General features: G+C 38.2%; 1 protein-coding gene across 4 annotated transcripts in view; it reads left to right on the plus strand.

Annotated features, from left to right (window-relative positions):
- bark (C-type lectin domain-containing protein bark beetle) overlaps positions 1-17031 on the plus strand; it is a 176270-nt gene that overhangs the window by 129255 nt on the left and 29984 nt on the right. For all 4 annotated transcript variants that reach the window (XM_072298993.1, XM_072298994.1, XM_072298990.1 and 1 more), the window contains 9 exons: positions 5468-5628; positions 10208-10401; positions 11041-11215; positions 11915-12084; positions 12591-12823; positions 13529-13778; positions 14632-14951; positions 15448-16178; positions 16687-16932. In XM_072298993.1, coding sequence (XP_072155094.1) covers positions 10224-10401; positions 11041-11215; positions 11915-12084; positions 12591-12823; positions 13529-13778; positions 14632-14951; positions 15448-16178; positions 16687-16932 — 2303 coding nt within the window. In that variant the 5' untranslated portion in view covers positions 5468-5628; positions 10208-10223. The remainder of the gene's footprint in view (positions 1-5467; positions 5629-10207; positions 10402-11040; positions 11216-11914; positions 12085-12590; positions 12824-13528; positions 13779-14631; positions 14952-15447; positions 16179-16686; positions 16933-17031) is intronic.

Consider the following 17031-nt stretch of genomic DNA (forward strand, 5'->3'; position numbering starts at 1 on the left):
TTGCCGCTGACGTCACTGCCGCTTTAATATTCTCATTCACTCTTATGGCCAGAGAACTAACGAGCATACCCCATATTTCTCACCTCCACATAGGTCTGTTTGGTAGAAATACGTCCAATTTTGAATAGGTTCAGCTGAATGTGGAGTCATTTCTTCACTGAATTTTGCGTCCCAACCGTACTTTAATGAAAAAGTACTTTTTCTTGAAATTAGTAACAAGCTCGAGATAAAAGAAGAGTGCAGTGAACGCACTCAGATCTTTAATAATTTCTTGATGGATTTTCCTTGAAATTGCCATTTGCTTCGGAAAAAATTAGAGCGTTAGGTCGAGTCACCTCGATGCTACACCTTACTATACCTATACCTATGCTACCGTGCTAAGGAAAAACGCCGTATGAGCCTTCGGGCGTTGCCAAATTTCCTTTCATAAAACACGAATTTCCAGTCAAACTTATGAACATTTTTCGTCCAATTTTTTAGATAATTTTGCTCGCAGCTCCACCAAAAAGTTCTAAAAATTTCAAGGAAAAATATTCTTAACTTTCCTCAAAAATGAGCATTTTATTGAAGGAAACTTGGCAACTCTTGAATGTCCATACGGCGTTCTTCCTTAGCATGACAGTATGGGTGAGGTAAATAAAATAAATTAATATTTATATCAGTGAAACAGAGTATCTTGGGCATTGACTCTGTCCGACGGAACAAAGGATGGAAAGTAGCGTGGATAACCCGTTGTTAAGGTTGAAGCGTCTCGGGGGAGGATACGGAGGATGGTTCCAACAGGGCCGTGGGCGGGGTGGGGGGATGGGGGGTTGAGGGGAGGGGGTGTACAAATTATTCGGCTCCTACCTGTGCCCCCTGCGGGTGCTCCGGATTTCTCAAGTTGAGCCCCGAGTCAAGTGCGAGGTCAATCTATCTTCTGGCGTACGCACCCGGGGCCCGGGCAACTACCTTTTTTTATAGGTTCATCCATGAGGATACGCATGCGCAGTGATGCCAACCCTAACTTTACAGCCTACCCAATCACTCTATTCTCACCCAGAAAAGTGAACCTATGCTTACAGAGACAACACTTCTTTTTTTTGTCTATAAAAAATCTGCAAACAGATACCAAACTTTAATCGACTGTCACCAACCTCATAAAGGTTTCGTGTATCTCACAAGAGCTAGTTCGGCTCGATATGATGGTAGGGCTCTGCCAGTTAAAAGATGTTACGTAGGTTTGGCCGGAAAAATAATAAACAAATCTGAAAATTTTCTAAATTTTCGTTTTGATAACAAAACGATTGAAAAAATAATAAATAAAGTTCGTATATTGAGCTAAGCTCACTAAATTTACTTGAGAAAAAATGAATGGGCCGACCTCGACTAAAAACAGACTCCGCGGCACTACACCGCGGTGTGAAACACACCGGAATCGCCTAGAGACAACACTTACTAAACAGAAAGAATAGAGAAATAAATAAAATGTCAGGTATTTGTCTTTATATTTTTAATTTTCATGAAAAACTCTCAAAGCAAAAAAAAAAAAACAAAAGAGTCACAGAAACCAAAAGTATAAATAATGATGTATAATGTTTTTGCGTTTTGTTGTTAATATTTTTGGCTTTTGAATGGATGCCCCCCCCCCCCTCCTGATCTATTCTAAAATCGGTATTTCTCACATTCTTGACTAAGGATTTTTTTCTGTACTTATATCCTGACCGCAAAGCTTTTTCTACCGATTTAATTCCTCTTACTATTAGCTCGCTCTTAATTCCGCAGTCGTCAAACGCTAGACTAGAAGTTGAACTTATGATACAAATATTTCGACGTCGAAGTGGCTTAAATTGCATAGCCACCGAAATGAAGGAGCATTTAAGTTTTTGCCAGTGAACAGGAACGGGTTTTATTTATCGTCTGTGTTCTTCGTTGCTTTTCCCAACATCAGATGGTGCGAGGGACGGAACTACTTGTTCTCAAGGGCTAAGCCTACTTGATTTGGTAAATCAAGCTCTGAATAAAAGGTTTTTGGTTTTGGTTTTTTTTTTCGGAGGAGAGGGGTCTTTTTTTTAAGAACATAGTAAACCGAACATTCCTCTTAACTCCATCTAAATTCATTTTCAGCGAGTTTGATGTTTCAATGCTATAGCAGTTTTGCAGTGACGCTCTAAATGTGTGTGGGAAGAAAAAAAAACGAAATAAAACTTACTTCCCTTCTAAAGAGAGAGATTAATTTTTCGTGTTACAGGAGAACTAGCTTGAACTCTATCATTATATGTCTATTTTTAATTACTCTAGAATAGAGTTCGTGGATGACAGTCGCTTCAAAAGAATGCGATTCGATCGCAATTGTATGAACCAATCCTAGGTCATCGAATAGTTACTCTTCGTTTTTTCTTGTAAAATCTGGCAACGCTGATTGGTCGGGTCATTTTCCGGACCAATCCCGTTGTTTTTTATTCTTTTGTTCTCGGTAGAATATGATCGGTCGTGTCCTCAGCGCCGAGTTCTTCAATTACTTGCCACTGGTTTATCGCTCCTGCGTGGGGAAGAATCGGGAGCTGTACAGCAATAAATAGGTGCGTGTAACGAGAGGTTCAAAAACTTAGTCGAGGGACGTATTAGTTTAGATCCCCTCGTTAACGTGTATCTATCTTCTAATCGGGTTTTATTACGTGACTGAGTCTTCCACTTGTCTGTCAAGTCGATGTGACGCAGAGTAGGCAGAGCAAGGCGAAAAAACTCCTTCATTTTCGCGTGACGCAAAGAATCGCACAGAAGCACGATTAGTTACCTTCAATGTCATTCTCCACAGTATATATACTCAATCAACAAGCATTTCTTTCGTCAAGCTTTCTAGAAAGCATTTCAATTTGAATACATCTAATAGTGGTGGATCTAGTAATATAAAATGACTTCTACTTATATGATGGAAAATGCTGATCTTTTTTATTTGGTAGCTTATATTCCGTCGTGTTTTCGCTCACGACGAGGTATCCCTTAATTTATTTGCGTGGTCACGTGTTCTAGTGTGCTATGCAGGAAATTCTGAATTTTTCAATTAGTCTGGATGATTCTAATGTCACTCAAACCCGTATGCGGATTTTAACACACTTGTCTAAGCAAGACCATTTCAACGGTTATATACCTCGAGATCGGAGAATTCTCCAAAAATTCAGCCACACCCACGCTTTTTGGATTATGCTCATGAATGAATCTCTAAAACAAATTGCATTCCGCAAAGATTTGGCGTGCTCGTGAAATTTAGAGAAAAGAGACACTACAAGCGATTATTCCATCACTTCCGAAAAAGAATATACTCACCAAACATCAGCCACAAAGCAAAATTCAATGAATTGTTGATGCAAGGGAAGTTTGATTTAAATACAAAATTAGAGTTGTTTTTCATTGCCTGATTGATGATCACGATGACTTGATTATCATTAATATCGTCTGCGAGAAAATGGGCGTGGACACCGGACACGCAACCGTCCAAAAATCCATTGAAGTGAAAGTTCCAGTTTAAGCACCGATCCAAGTTTTGATCCGAGTTCTTCATTTCGCCGTGTCATCGCGTGACTAGGTGTCATTCCAAACGCAAAAGTCCAGTATTCCACGTTGTTTTGATCAACTTTCAGTACAAGGTTTTCAAGACAAAGCTAATTTTTCAATCGTGTGATGTTGTCGTAGGCTTAACTCTATACGTTCACTTACTTCGTACCCATTCTCAACGGCTCTGAATTTTCTCAATCCTGAAACTTAGTGCACATTCCCCTTGTAATATCAAGGAGAAAATAATGTGTAGCAAAGCTCACAGCTGACACAGTGAAACTCTGCTCAAATAGGGGTAAGGCGAATGAAGGAGTCACGTGACATTTCTGTTATATCGAGAAAAAAACCATTAAAGGTGAGAGGCGTGATGTGATATTTCCTGGTAGGGCATCTCCTACGTGGAGAGGGGCTCAGAAAATGTTGGCAAAGCAGCACAAGTTTACGTTATTTTCAGGTTCAAAGTTTATTTATCGTACAGAGTAAACATTGCAAAATTGATCGTTTTGAAGTAACCGACAGACTTCTGAAATTAAAAAAAAACATAAAAAAATCAAAGCCACTATACGCATCGAAACACCATTATTTCCAAAAGAACCGAGCCAAAGCTGCGGTTTACACGAGCTTTAGACGTGGGTCTGCAAATCCATCGTTAAAAAAAAATCAGACAAGAATCTGAAAGAAGAAGAAAGAACGAGTATCAACACAGCTGAAGACAGGAAAGACGTATTCGGGCCTCTTTTTTAACTATTCTCCCGCGAATCTGAGCGACACCTCATGGACAGCAAATAGCAGAGCATTGAGAGCTCACGCTTCGCATCATCGCGCCTTCAATTTTTCGGATGCTGCACTGACGTCCATTAAGTACGAATAGTTGTATCTCTGCGCCGTCGTAAATGCGCATCTTTTCCCTCCCGCTATATTGTGTTTGTTTCCGTTTGTCTTATTCGTAATTGTGCTTCAAGCACTACGTGAGTAACTCAGCCGAAGGTATAAGAGAGATGTGTTCGGGCCTCTTTTTTAACTTTTCTATCGAATCTGAGTGGCACCTCATTGACAGCATAAAGCAGAGCATTGAGAGCTCACGCTTCGCGTCATCGCGCCTTCAATTTTTCAGACGCAGCACGGACGTCCATCAAGTACGAATAGTTGTATCTCTGCGCCGTCGTTATCGTTCATTTTCCTCGCTTTATTTCCATATTGTGTTTGTTTGCGTTTGTCTTATTCGTAATGGTGCTTCGAACGAGTAGCATAGAGCAGAGCATTCACGGCTCACGCCATCGCGTCTTACATTTTTCATATGCAATTTGGACATCCATCTTGCGCGAATAGTTGTATCGCGATTTCACTTCAAATTAAGGTTAAGTTTGCCCGAGATATGCTACGGTATGTCCAAATCAATATTCATTTTGAATAGGAAGAAATTTGTTCAAAGATCTCTCGAGAGGTCTATAAAGGGTGCTTATGTCTAAAAATCGAACCGACCATCACCTCTAAGGGAGTTCCACGTAGCGAATGAAGGAGGGGTATGATAAAGCGCCTGTATGTCAAACAAAAAGGTGAACATTTCACAGAAATGTGTTTACGCTTCAGAAAGTAGTTCTTGGACCTCTGTTCACCACTATCATGTGTAAAAGCACTTTCTTTACTCCTAACTCTCTTCTTCTGTTCATTTAAGACATTTTCCGCATATTTTCTAGGTCGTAATTTTTTTCTCCTCTTATTTTGCTATCTGTCAGAGGGGCGCGTTTTCGGCGCGCCAAGGGGGCGTATCTGCCAATGGCAGATTGGCCCTATGGCCAGTCCAAGCCTGGAATAAAGTATCCACTTGATGAAGTGCACTTTATTGTTCTAGTCATCTTTCACTGGACGCTTGGCTTTAGATTCTCGACTAATATTTGAATGCGATTTTTGACGGAGTTTCATCGTGTTTCAGGGAACGGAGTACGAGCCGATCATTTTGACGAGCAGCAGGGAACCTGCCGGGGTCGACGATTTGCCGCAAGTCAGACTCGTTGACGGACCCTCAATCCTCGCTGGCAGGTTGCAGATTTTCCACAATGGCGAATGGAGATCAGTTTGCACCAACTCTCGCAAGTACGTTATTTAATTATATAAGTTTCCGTCTAAAAACATTTTTTTAGTCCGAAAAAAGAAGGCCGAGGAGAAAAATAAAAAACGCAGCCACCCAAGTAGGACGGTGCACACAGATATTGAAAAAAATTTGCAATTTAATGAAATAAAATCGAATTTTTCGTGTTTCCTCCGTGCAGTTGCAATATTTTTACATCATTCGGTGGAAAAAAACAACCTTTCAACGATTTTAATTAAATGAGTATCATGTGTGAGGAAGGTTGGCAATTTGCAACTTATTCAATTTTCTTGCAATTCATTTCAAGAAAAAGCGCTCCTTCAAATAGTGAAAAGGCAACCTACGCGACACTCCGATAGAACTGCCGTGATAGCGAAGAGAGCCGTAAGTGCAAAATTTTCGAAATCGAGTTTTCTTCAAAATTCGTCTAAACTCATCTAGATGAAATTACGGAGACAACTAAAACAGCAAAATTTATCCTAATTTAATGAAAACGAGACCTATGAAAAAGCCGCAAGTGCACAAAAAATGACATAGTTTTTTTCAAGACAGCCCACGGTTCGTTTCAGAGGGAGGTAAATAAAATAGTGTTGCCCACTCAAAATTCCTTCGGGATCTTGAAGTAGGATGCATACACAGTCATTTAAGCCTAAAATGAAAATATTCTGTCGAGCTCTTCGAAAATAAAATCGATTTTTGTGTTTTTGGCGCTAAAATGGCCTTCAAAAACGATCAATGATTCAATTCCGATGGGTTGTGCATATGCAAAATGGTACATGTATGATGAAATCTACGTATTTTTGGACCAGGAATCGATTGAGCAGGGTCCCGAATCGGTTCGAAGCTTCATTGACCGAAAAATGGGCCTTTTTTGGGATTTTAGGGATGTTTTGGGCCCATTTTTTCCCAATTTTGGCGTGAGAAAACCTGTGCCGTCATGGGTATTGATTATTAGGTAATTTCGGGCGAGAAATCGAATGCGCTTGGTCCCGAGTCACTCCGGGGCTTCTTAGGCCGAAAAATTTTTCTCGGCTTGGTTGGGTTAAGATTATTTGTTTGACCGAAAAAGGAGGGAAAATAGTTATTCTGCATATAAATATTATAAATCCACAAGAGGAGTTCATTTTTCGAGTCCAAATTTATACCGTCTCTTCATAAAGCGCATACGATTTCTCGTCAGAAGGTCTTTGAAAAAGAGAAATTGATGTGTATGTGTGTGAACCCGTCAATCAGTGCAGATCAGCATGCGTGCGCACTGATATCATTCTTCACAGCGCATGATCAGATCTGAGATATGCATCGTGCTTTCATGCAGGAGCTTACACAGTGGACTGGCTGAAGGAGGCCAAAGGTCATCAAATTATAGAAAAGTTTCTTGTTACTTATTCAGGAGTCTCATTTTAAAGTCAAAGAAAGGCCAATTTCAGCATCCAGTTTGAACATAAAAGACAAAAAATATTTTCAAAGCTCTTCCGGAGCTCCACCTGGGCCTACAGCGTATTCTTGGATTAGGAAGCCCCGGAGTGACTCGGGACCAAGCGCATTCGATTTCTCGCCCGAAAGTACCTAATAATCAATACCCATGACGGCACAGGTTTTCTCACGCCAAAATTGGGAAAAAATGGGCCCAAAATATCCCTAAAATCCCAAAAAAGGCCCATTTTTCGGTCAATGAAGCTTCGAACCGATTCGGGACCCTGCTCAATCGATTCCTGGTCCAAAAATACGTAGATTTCATCATACATGTACCATTTTGCATATGCACAACCCATCGGAATTGAATCATTGATCGTTTTTGAAGGCCATTTTAGCGCCAAAAACACAAAAATCGATTTTATTTTCGAAGAGCTCGACAGAATATTTTCATTTTAGGCTTAAATGACTGTGTATGCATCCTACTTCAAGATCCCGAAGGAATTTTGAGTGGGCAACACTATTTTATTTACCTCCCTCTGAAACGAACCGTGAGCCGTAGGTGCATGAGAGCCAATGAAAACAGTGCTTTCCAGTAAAGTGCCGCCCTCTTCTGCCAATTTCTAACCTGCAAATGTGTTTGTTGTGCGTCCAAAACGCAACCACGAAAGCATGCAGAAGATAGCACTTAAGGCTGTCTTGCCCCAACAATAACCTAGCATGAAAATGAAAAATACCCTTTTTATGTAATGGAAATAAAATCAGTCGATTTTTAATCATCCATACGATTTCTAGGAGTCTTCCGGACGATTAGTGGCAATTTGACAAAGAACGGAGGCTTCTTTCAATGAAATGTTCTTGTCAGAAGCTGCTGAGCCCGTTTTCTCAAAACTTCATTTTTGCACTTACGGCTCTCTTCGCTATCACGGCAAAGAACATCATTAATTTTACCATGTAATGGAGATGTTGCATGTGTGAGGAATTTGCGATTTGACTATTAATTCTTATGCAAAAGTTCGCTAGAAACACGATGTTGCCACTGGTTTTCTCTGAAATCAACTCCCAAGCTCAAAAAAAGCTCTCAAGTTGAGGCCAAAATGGAGGGGATATCCCACGCTATCTCGAAAGTCCGCGTCTACATCAAGACAAACTCTCTCCATGCAAAGATAGGGAGCAAATACATCGACAGGACTGCCGCTTTATTTGGGGACTCCAAAATGAAAACACGGCAACCCTGCTAATGTATTTGCTCCCTATCTTCACATGGAGAGTTTGTCTTGATGTAGACGTGGACTCTCAAGATAGCGTGGGATATTCTCTCCACTTTGACCTTAACTTGAGAGCTTTTTTGAGCTTGGGAGTTGATTTCAGAGAAAACCAGTGGCACCATCGTGTCTCTCGCGAACTTTTACATAAGAATCAATAGTCAAATCGCAAATTCCTCACACATGCGACATTTCCATTGCAATTTATTGGAATCTGTTTCATGTGCTACTCGAGTATTAAAAAAGTAGCTTTTTTTTTCAAAGTTGCCCCAGAGTAGGAGGAAAGAATGTAAAAACTGGGAATTTTTTGCGATGAAATCGACGAATAAAGTAGAGAAATGAGCATCTCCATTGCACCGTTTAAAAATCGCCGATTCAGTCGAAAAGAAAACTGAAGAAAACATCTCTTGGAAATTTTCTCTCAACATTCTTGAATGAGTGAAGAAGAAGTGCCGAAAATATCTAAGAAAAGAGTTGGTTAGTTTTATTTTTTAGAAATCAATTTTTAGATTTCGACAAAAAACCCTGTATCTTCCGAGGGGTTAGCTCTTCTGCGTGCCAGCATAGCGTGTGAGATGAGAAAATGCAAAATTCCTATTTCGAAATTCCGAGTACATTATCATGTTTCACGGCCTCGAAGCTTTTAGGCCATTTGCTAGTTCGATTTGGCAACGCTTACTACAAAATACTACGCATAGTACTACGATGCGTACAATGACGAATCCTTGGTCTTTCATTGGTCCGTTTTGTTTTGAACAGTTCATTCATGAATTGCGCAGCGCTCATGCGCATGCGCAGCACGCGGGCACGCACATGGTTGAATTTGTAAACAGATGATAACGTGACGAAAACTAAGCAAACGGTTTTTCTTTCTTATATTCGGCGCGTACTTCTTTATTGATTTATAATAATGTGTGATATGTGATATCAAGGGTGTTAACATTGTTGCATCTTCATTTATATAGCAAACATCTGAAAAACAGAATTTATCGTTCTTTTCATTGGTTACGTTTTTAAATGTGATGTTCAGACCAGCCAAAAATGTTGTTCATCGATCAAGTGTAGTTTCATTTTTTCCCTTATAATCATGCCACAGCTGGCTGTATTATTTACATCCCACATACCTACTTAAGAGCATAGACATTTTATGGTCAAATAAATCCATTGTATTCTGATTAATTAGGACTATACTGTTAAGGTCAGAATACGATGCAGGAAGATTTCAATCCTGACCGTGAGGTCACTAGTTGTAGTTACATGATCGCATGTGTCCAAGCAATGTAATGTGTGAGCAACATGAATCGCTAGTGGCTTTTACATAACGACGGTGTAAGTCGGCAATCACATAACTCGGTTTGCGAAGTTACAGACTTCCTATCATACTTAAGTTTTTAAACGGAAAACTACTCAACGGCAATTCTTTAAAACGGCCATGATTTTTCTTCTCTGTGCGACGAAAATTCTGTATAAACTTCAAGGAATGATGTCGATTTGTTCTCCTTTAAAAAAATAACATAGAGGCGGAGATTTTCAGACACCACAAACGAGATATGTGATTGCAGACTTGCGCCGTCGATGAGTTTCGTTTCAGTGGTGAAAATTAGTACTTCTCAAACCATGGCTCCTATTGAATTGATATGTGCTCAAACAAATGCAGGTATGAACCCAGGTAAAGCACAGCTCAACTTGTTCACTTCTTGAGAGGAGGTTTTACACAGATATAACCCACTTGGATAGATTTAGTATTTCCTCCGACTTTTCTCCAACCTTGTTGCTTTTACCCTTTACCAATCCTCGCCCCCCTCCACTTCAAAAGCAAATGGTATCCCCTGATTTTTTACTCTAAATTACATTTCTTTCGCTTCAGTTGGCTAGCCCAAACTAACAAAGCCCTCTTTTTCCTCAGTTGGACCCGGTCAGACATGGAGACTATTTGCCGGCAAATGGGGTTTCAAGGAGGCAACTTCTGGAACTGGATTGACCGGCTACCCGGAGTTACCAAATCAAGATTGCTTCTGGAGGAGCCCAAATGTCGAGGAACAGAGCTCTCGATAACAGAATGCGACTGGGCAAGTCGACAACTGGGATCCGGAGTTTGCGGTAAATAGTTTGTCTTTTTATCAGAACATTGAAATAACCAAAGCGTGCTCTTTTTATCAGAACATTGAAATAACCAAAGCGTGCTCTATGGCACTTAAAATTGTATCAAATTACAAATGATGAATGATAAACCAATAACAGTAATAGTAGTGTTTCTAGTTTTGTTTTTAGTGTTTTCAGGTACATGGGACAAATTGAATGTATGAAGAAAAATGTAATTACCATTGAAAATTTATTGCACTTTTGACCGTGTGTCAATTCATGTAAGAAAATGTAAAAATTAGTAGGTATATATTCCTGAGACTTTAAGACTATGAAATATTACGGCAATAGGTAAATAAATTTTCCCTCTGTTTGGTAACGAATACAATGTTTTGGAGTCTAAGTATAAGTGAGCAGTAATGCTAATTTTTCATATTTTTTGAATGAGAATGCAGGGTAACTCATCAATGATCTCCAAAAATAATTCTATTCTTTTTCAATTCATTTATTCTAGATTTTGGCAAATGCTAAAAAATAATTGGTGACACCACTATTCCAGTTTTCATGCGATCGTACCTTTAAAATCCATCTTTGTCAATGTCTGTCCTCCAGCCCTCCTGCATTATTAATTTATTCTTTTTCCTTGTCAACTTACAGACTTTCATCCAGATTTAGGAATCGAGTGCCTTCCATATCACGAAACAAAACCATCGCTTGTCCAGCATTGGCGTGGCATAACATTTCAGAATGCAAAACATGAACGAACGTTAGCTCAAAGAAATACTCTCTATGTTCAATCATCTTTATCTCGACTATCTTATGTTCAAATAAGGTACAAGTATTTTTTAGTTAAATGTTCACTAATACCTTCTTGGTACCTATGTTTTAGATTGTTGCACTGAAGTGTTAGTGAGATTCTAGCCTACTTGATCACCTATTACAAAAATTTTTTGCTCCTCCAAGCCTTCATCGACCGAGAAGAAATGCTGACAGGCATTATTTAAGATGATTACTAAAAGAAAGATTGTGATTTTGACCAGAACATCCTACAGATTTAAAAACTGCATTAAATACAGTTAATTAGAAAGTACATATTTGAAAATTTTCAAACTACCTGAAAGTTGTCTTGTGTCATTCAGTCAGACTGACCTCCCATTTTAATACCTAAAAATTGCACGAACAGCATCGTTGCCGCAATACAATCTTAAGGGTTTGGTTGAGGAGAGCAAAATGTGAAATAACATCAGACACGCCTAAATATTATGACTAGAAGCAGTCAGGCATATTTTTCTGGCTACTCAGCGTGCTCTCCGGGAGAGTCAAACATTAGCAAGACTTTTTTGGCAGTTTAAGTCTTTCTAAAAGCTTCACTAATTCAAACTCACTTTTACCAAAGATATATAATATTGTATCTTAACCAATGCCTGAAAGTAATGCAACACGGGCATATTTGAATAAAAGCAGAAAAGTACCTCTAACATGTAAACTATTTTTACTGATTGAAGCAACAATTTCATGTTGTCTTTTACAGGTATGGAGGATCTGGACGGGATTACAACGCTACCTCAGCACTCCAAATTGAAGGAGTCCCGCCAAAAATGCAATCTGTTTCAGTATTATTTTCTGCTTACAATGGTCTCAACATTTCATCTCCTGATAGCCCTGTCGTTTTAAGTAACTGTACGATCCGCAGCAATAGAGGTAATTATTCTATGATAGTCTTCAAACTTGAGGATGCTAGTCATTTTTTACATATTTAAACAGTTTTGATTTTTAAAGCTTCAGTTACTTCATCAGTTTTTTTGTCGGAACCTTTTGTTTAAGAATCTCTCCAAGTGGGAGCTTTTCATACCTGAAACTCATACTTTATGTTTCCCATAACATTTCGGAGAAATCTGCTGAAGTTTAATTTGAGATTAGCAACAGGCCTCGTACTATGTTGAACTCATGCGGAATGTCTGAGGTCAGACTATAATGTTAGTTGACAGCAAAAGCATGCAAGCTTCAAGGTAAAAATTTGTTCATCCCATTTTAAAGCTTTTTCCAATATTTCAGCAAAGTGTGCCCTCTTTTTGTTGATTTCTCTGGAGCTATGGGAACAAATTTTAATTCCAGGATAAATTCAAATGAAACTAAAGCTATCCTGTAAAGAAAGCATGATTTTAAGTCAAAACACAACGCCTATATACTTTGCTTTATTTTTGCAGGTTATGGAGTTTATGTCAATAGCTCTACTGGAATGGCGCTTCTGGATGGTTGTTTAATCAATGAAAATGGTGCTGATGGTGTGAAATATGTACACCATGATGTGAAAGTCATTGAAAATCGACAAGAAAATTTTGATCTCTGTGAATTTCCAACGACAGCCAGTCAAACTTTCCCTATCAATGTTTTCGTCCAGCAAAACTTATACTCAACAAAGGAGCAAAGTTGTAGCAAGGTACACAAATCAGAAAAATATTTCTCCGATCGCAATTTTAACGAGCCAAATCAAGGATCCTCCTATCAGTCCTCCGAATGATTCAACTTTTTTGTATTTTGTAGTTTTTATATCATTTTCAAAGACATCAAGCCAAATTGCTTGAATTATTAATTAGTACCTTCAATGAATATATTTATTCATGATCTCATCTTTTCCAGACTATTAAAGTAAATTTAATATCATCTAAAATTTGGCGTATGTAATCTTTCTTCGAAGATTTATCATCAAGAATGGGCCAAGTACCAAAAAGTTGATTTTGAGTTTTTCACGTGTTTATTTCTGACGATCGTTGTGGCACATACCACTAATGCTATCTTTTGGACATTATACGCACTACTCCACTGCTGGTGAAACCTTGCCTATTATGAAACATGTTGTCTTTGGTGCGTAGGACGAAATTCGACATCAAATTTAATTTTCAATTCTTTGGCACTAGTCTCCTTTTCATCAAAGTTGGATGAATATTTTCATTCTCTCAAGTTTTTGACAAGGTCTTCTAAACTCAAGAAACTTTTGAAAGATTATTTCCAAGACAACTGCTCATAGTTAACCCAATATTTCATCCTAACTTTGTTCTTCTTACAGTAAATAAGTGACTTAGTCATAGGAATCTAGTTTTTTACTCAAAAGAAAATGAGCATGTTGTTTTTTTTTTTATTTCAGTATTTTTTCACGAGGGCAGGGCACGTCCTGACAATACACTTCTTAACCATGACAGCATCCCGAAACAACAGTGGATACATCTCCGTTTTCGATGGAACGTCCAGTTCTGACACTCTTCTTGCTCGATTTGATGTGCGGAATGGAACAAAGCCCCAATCCATTACCACAACCAGGAACAATGTTTACATCTCTTTCTCTCCGCAAGCAAGGACTCATATTTTAGGTCACATGAAAATTGTCTCCGGATATAGTAAGTATTACCTAGACTTTATGTGTCATTGATGTTGTGAGCAGATTTATTACAAAATTTTAAGAACATGAGCTGCCTGTGTGTGCATTAGCATTTAATTAATATGTAATGTTTTTTATTCATAAAATATTTGGTCTATTTTCAAAATTTTAGTTAAAACTGGAACTGTTTTTTAATCATGAACAATTTGAATCCATACCATCTAAAAATTGTTTATGTAACAGAATAAGCTTTATTTTGTAGTTAAGCACCTTCTGATGAACTGCATTTTGGAATGCCAAAGAAACCACCATTCCTAACTCACTCTAGAAACCACATATCGATTACGTAACTGCAGAAATGTGTATCCCGGTTTGCGAAATTGCAGACCTGCTGCCATACTTAATTTTCTGCCTGGAAAATTACTAAACGCCATTTTTTTTAAAACTTCGGTAATTTTTATTCCTTATGTTAGGAATATTCAGTGAGAATTTCAAGCTATGGTGTCAATTCGGCCTCTTTCTAAAAAATAAAGTATGAGCTGAGATTTTGAAACACCGCAACCGAGATACGTATTATTTGCAGTTTCACCATCTGTATGTGGCACTAGCCCTAGACACACCAGACAGATAGGCAAATAGGCGTTTTTATGGATGGGCAAGAAACAGTAATTCCTTACTGCATACTATAGTCCAGATAATCCTCCATGATTAGTGTTCCATTTATCCTTTAATGTAGATTCGAACTCAAATTACATGTGGACTAAGTTGTAAACAAAGTGTCACTTTTCAATAAGCATTCATCGCATGAAAATGCCCTTTGTTCCTAATACAAACCCCTATCATTATTTGCGTTTGCTCTTCCTCTTTTCCAGATAAATGGTATGATCTAAATGTGACAGACACTACCATTGCTGACAATAATGGACGAGGAATAATTGTAGAAAATATAAGAAGTATGATTCATGTCCAGCGCACCTCTGTTTCCAACAACAACCATGTGGCCGGAGTACACATTCTTGGTGGTGCTGGCGATGTGAACATCTCTGAATCTCGAATCGCTTTTAATAAAGGTGATGGAGTTAACATCAGTTATGCAGGAGGCAACCAGAATGTCTCTCATTCGTCCATCTCATCGAACAGTGGATTTGGCTTTGCTGTTTGGTTCAATGATTCGAAGCAATCAGATTACAAGGTAGGTACTACTGTGCTCCTCCACTCCTCACAAATCTTTGGTCAAAAATGGGTCGCAACTTCTGCAAGTGAAGTAATATTTATATTTTCCAAATTGGAATACAGGTACCACAGTTTTGGTCTGACACTTCAAAAATAGATCAAATATTATAGCACAAATGCTGATTTGTTGCAACAAAAAAAATAAATATTTGTCTCATCAATAGCGTCGACCATTTGTAGGGTTTTTCTAGTCACTAAATGAACACAGCTAATTTAAGCTGGCATGGAAAACAAAAGCAAAATGAACACGGAATTTTTGGAATAATCTTGTAGTAATGATAGGTGAAAATTTTGAAAGGTTGTCTAAATGGTCTCAAAATGTTGTATTTTCTTTTCGAGTACAACAAAAAATTATCTTTTGAAAAAAAAGTATCAGAAATTGGAAATTTCAAAAGACCTATAACCTGCATTTTTTCAACCTAAAATTGATTTTACTATGAATTCTTCTGTTTCAGGTTTTCAAGCAAGAGACAGATATGGGTTTCAGTGAAATCTTTAGAAATTTGGAAATTGGTGTATTAATTGGGAATTTCTGCCGTGAACATTTTGTTCCGCGTGTTAATATCACCGGCAACTACTTCAATTTGAGTATGAATCATGCAATTGAGATAAAAACGTGTCTTAAAGAAAATTCTGGGAAGCTCAAATTACGAATTGGAAATAATGAGTTCGTTAACAATCACAAACTGGGAATCAAAATTACCCCTGCTGTTAACATGGATGGACTTATTGAGTTTAATCGCTTTACAGCCCACCAAGCTGGCACCATTTTCATCAAAAATCCGTCAGAAGTTGATGAGTATAACGTTTTTGAAAGTAAGCTTGTATTAAAGAATAACGAGTTTTATGACAACCAGGGCTCATATGTCCTCAATATTGGTTTGTCTCCATATAGTGAGTCTCAAAACTTGTTATTCACATGGAACTTTTTGAGAGGCAATCGAATTCGAGAACCGTTCTCAGGTTCAGATAGTGCACCAAAAAAACTCATCCCTCGCAGTCGAGCGGCAGCAGTTCTAGTCATTTCATCTGCCAATGTTCAAGTCTTCAGGAATATTCTGCAGAACCATGACTCAGTCTATGAAATAGCATCACATTTAGAAGACCAAAGTCAAATAATTAATTGCACTTACAATTGGCTTGGACACTCCAACGAAGACAAAATTTTTGAACGCCTTTTTCACAGGTAAAATGAAAGTTTTTTTCCTACATTATTCTTGAGAGGAGCTACTGCAATGTCAGTTACCCAATAAATTGCACATATTCACGACTTGTGCTAAAATATTTGAGAAATTGTGTGAATAAGGAATTTCTATCATAATAAAAATTTTCAAATGTTCTTAATAGAAAAATTTTTCAGAACATATTTTCAATTTTATTTTTCCTAAATTTAAAAAAAGCAACTTGAAATAGCTTATAAAAGCGTCATGTTTCTCTTAAATTTTCAATCTACCAACCAGGCAGTCTCTTTTTGACAGATTAACATAAGGCATTGTACTTTTCCCATTATGGTTCACATCCAAACAAATTTCATCAGAAGCACTGTTCAAGAATATTGCCGATGGATCCAGTTTTTAAATTTTCTCATTTTTCCTTTGTTTTATACGAAACTGAAATTTCAAAGAATTGATGTTACTTATTACTTTGAGTAGATCTCATGGCTAAAAGCATATCCTGATTTCATTTTTTCACAGGAAGGACCGGTACAATTTGGCTAAAATCGAGTACCTGCCATATTTACTTCATTCAAGCAACCCAGGAGCCACTACAATAATGAGTTTTTCCTTGTTTGTACCGCACTTCCATCTATTTGGATCAGGTGTCGTTGGCGGAGAGGTGGAAGGTGTGGAGAGTTTACGAGCTGGAGAGTATTCCGTTGTTAGGGACATTAGTATTCGACCTGGTGCGCGGCTCTCTTTGGAACCTGGGGTTACTTTGAGGTTTGTAAATTCTCTACTACCTATCTGCTACATTTTTTAGTTCATGCTAAAGAAAGGGATTGGATTTTTCAAGCATCTGTTGACACCATGTCAGTGGAA

Source organism: Bemisia tabaci, chromosome 3 (genome assembly GCF_918797505.1).
Source record: "Bemisia tabaci chromosome 3, PGI_BMITA_v3".
Taxonomy (NCBI): domain Eukaryota; kingdom Metazoa; phylum Arthropoda; class Insecta; order Hemiptera; family Aleyrodidae; genus Bemisia; species Bemisia tabaci.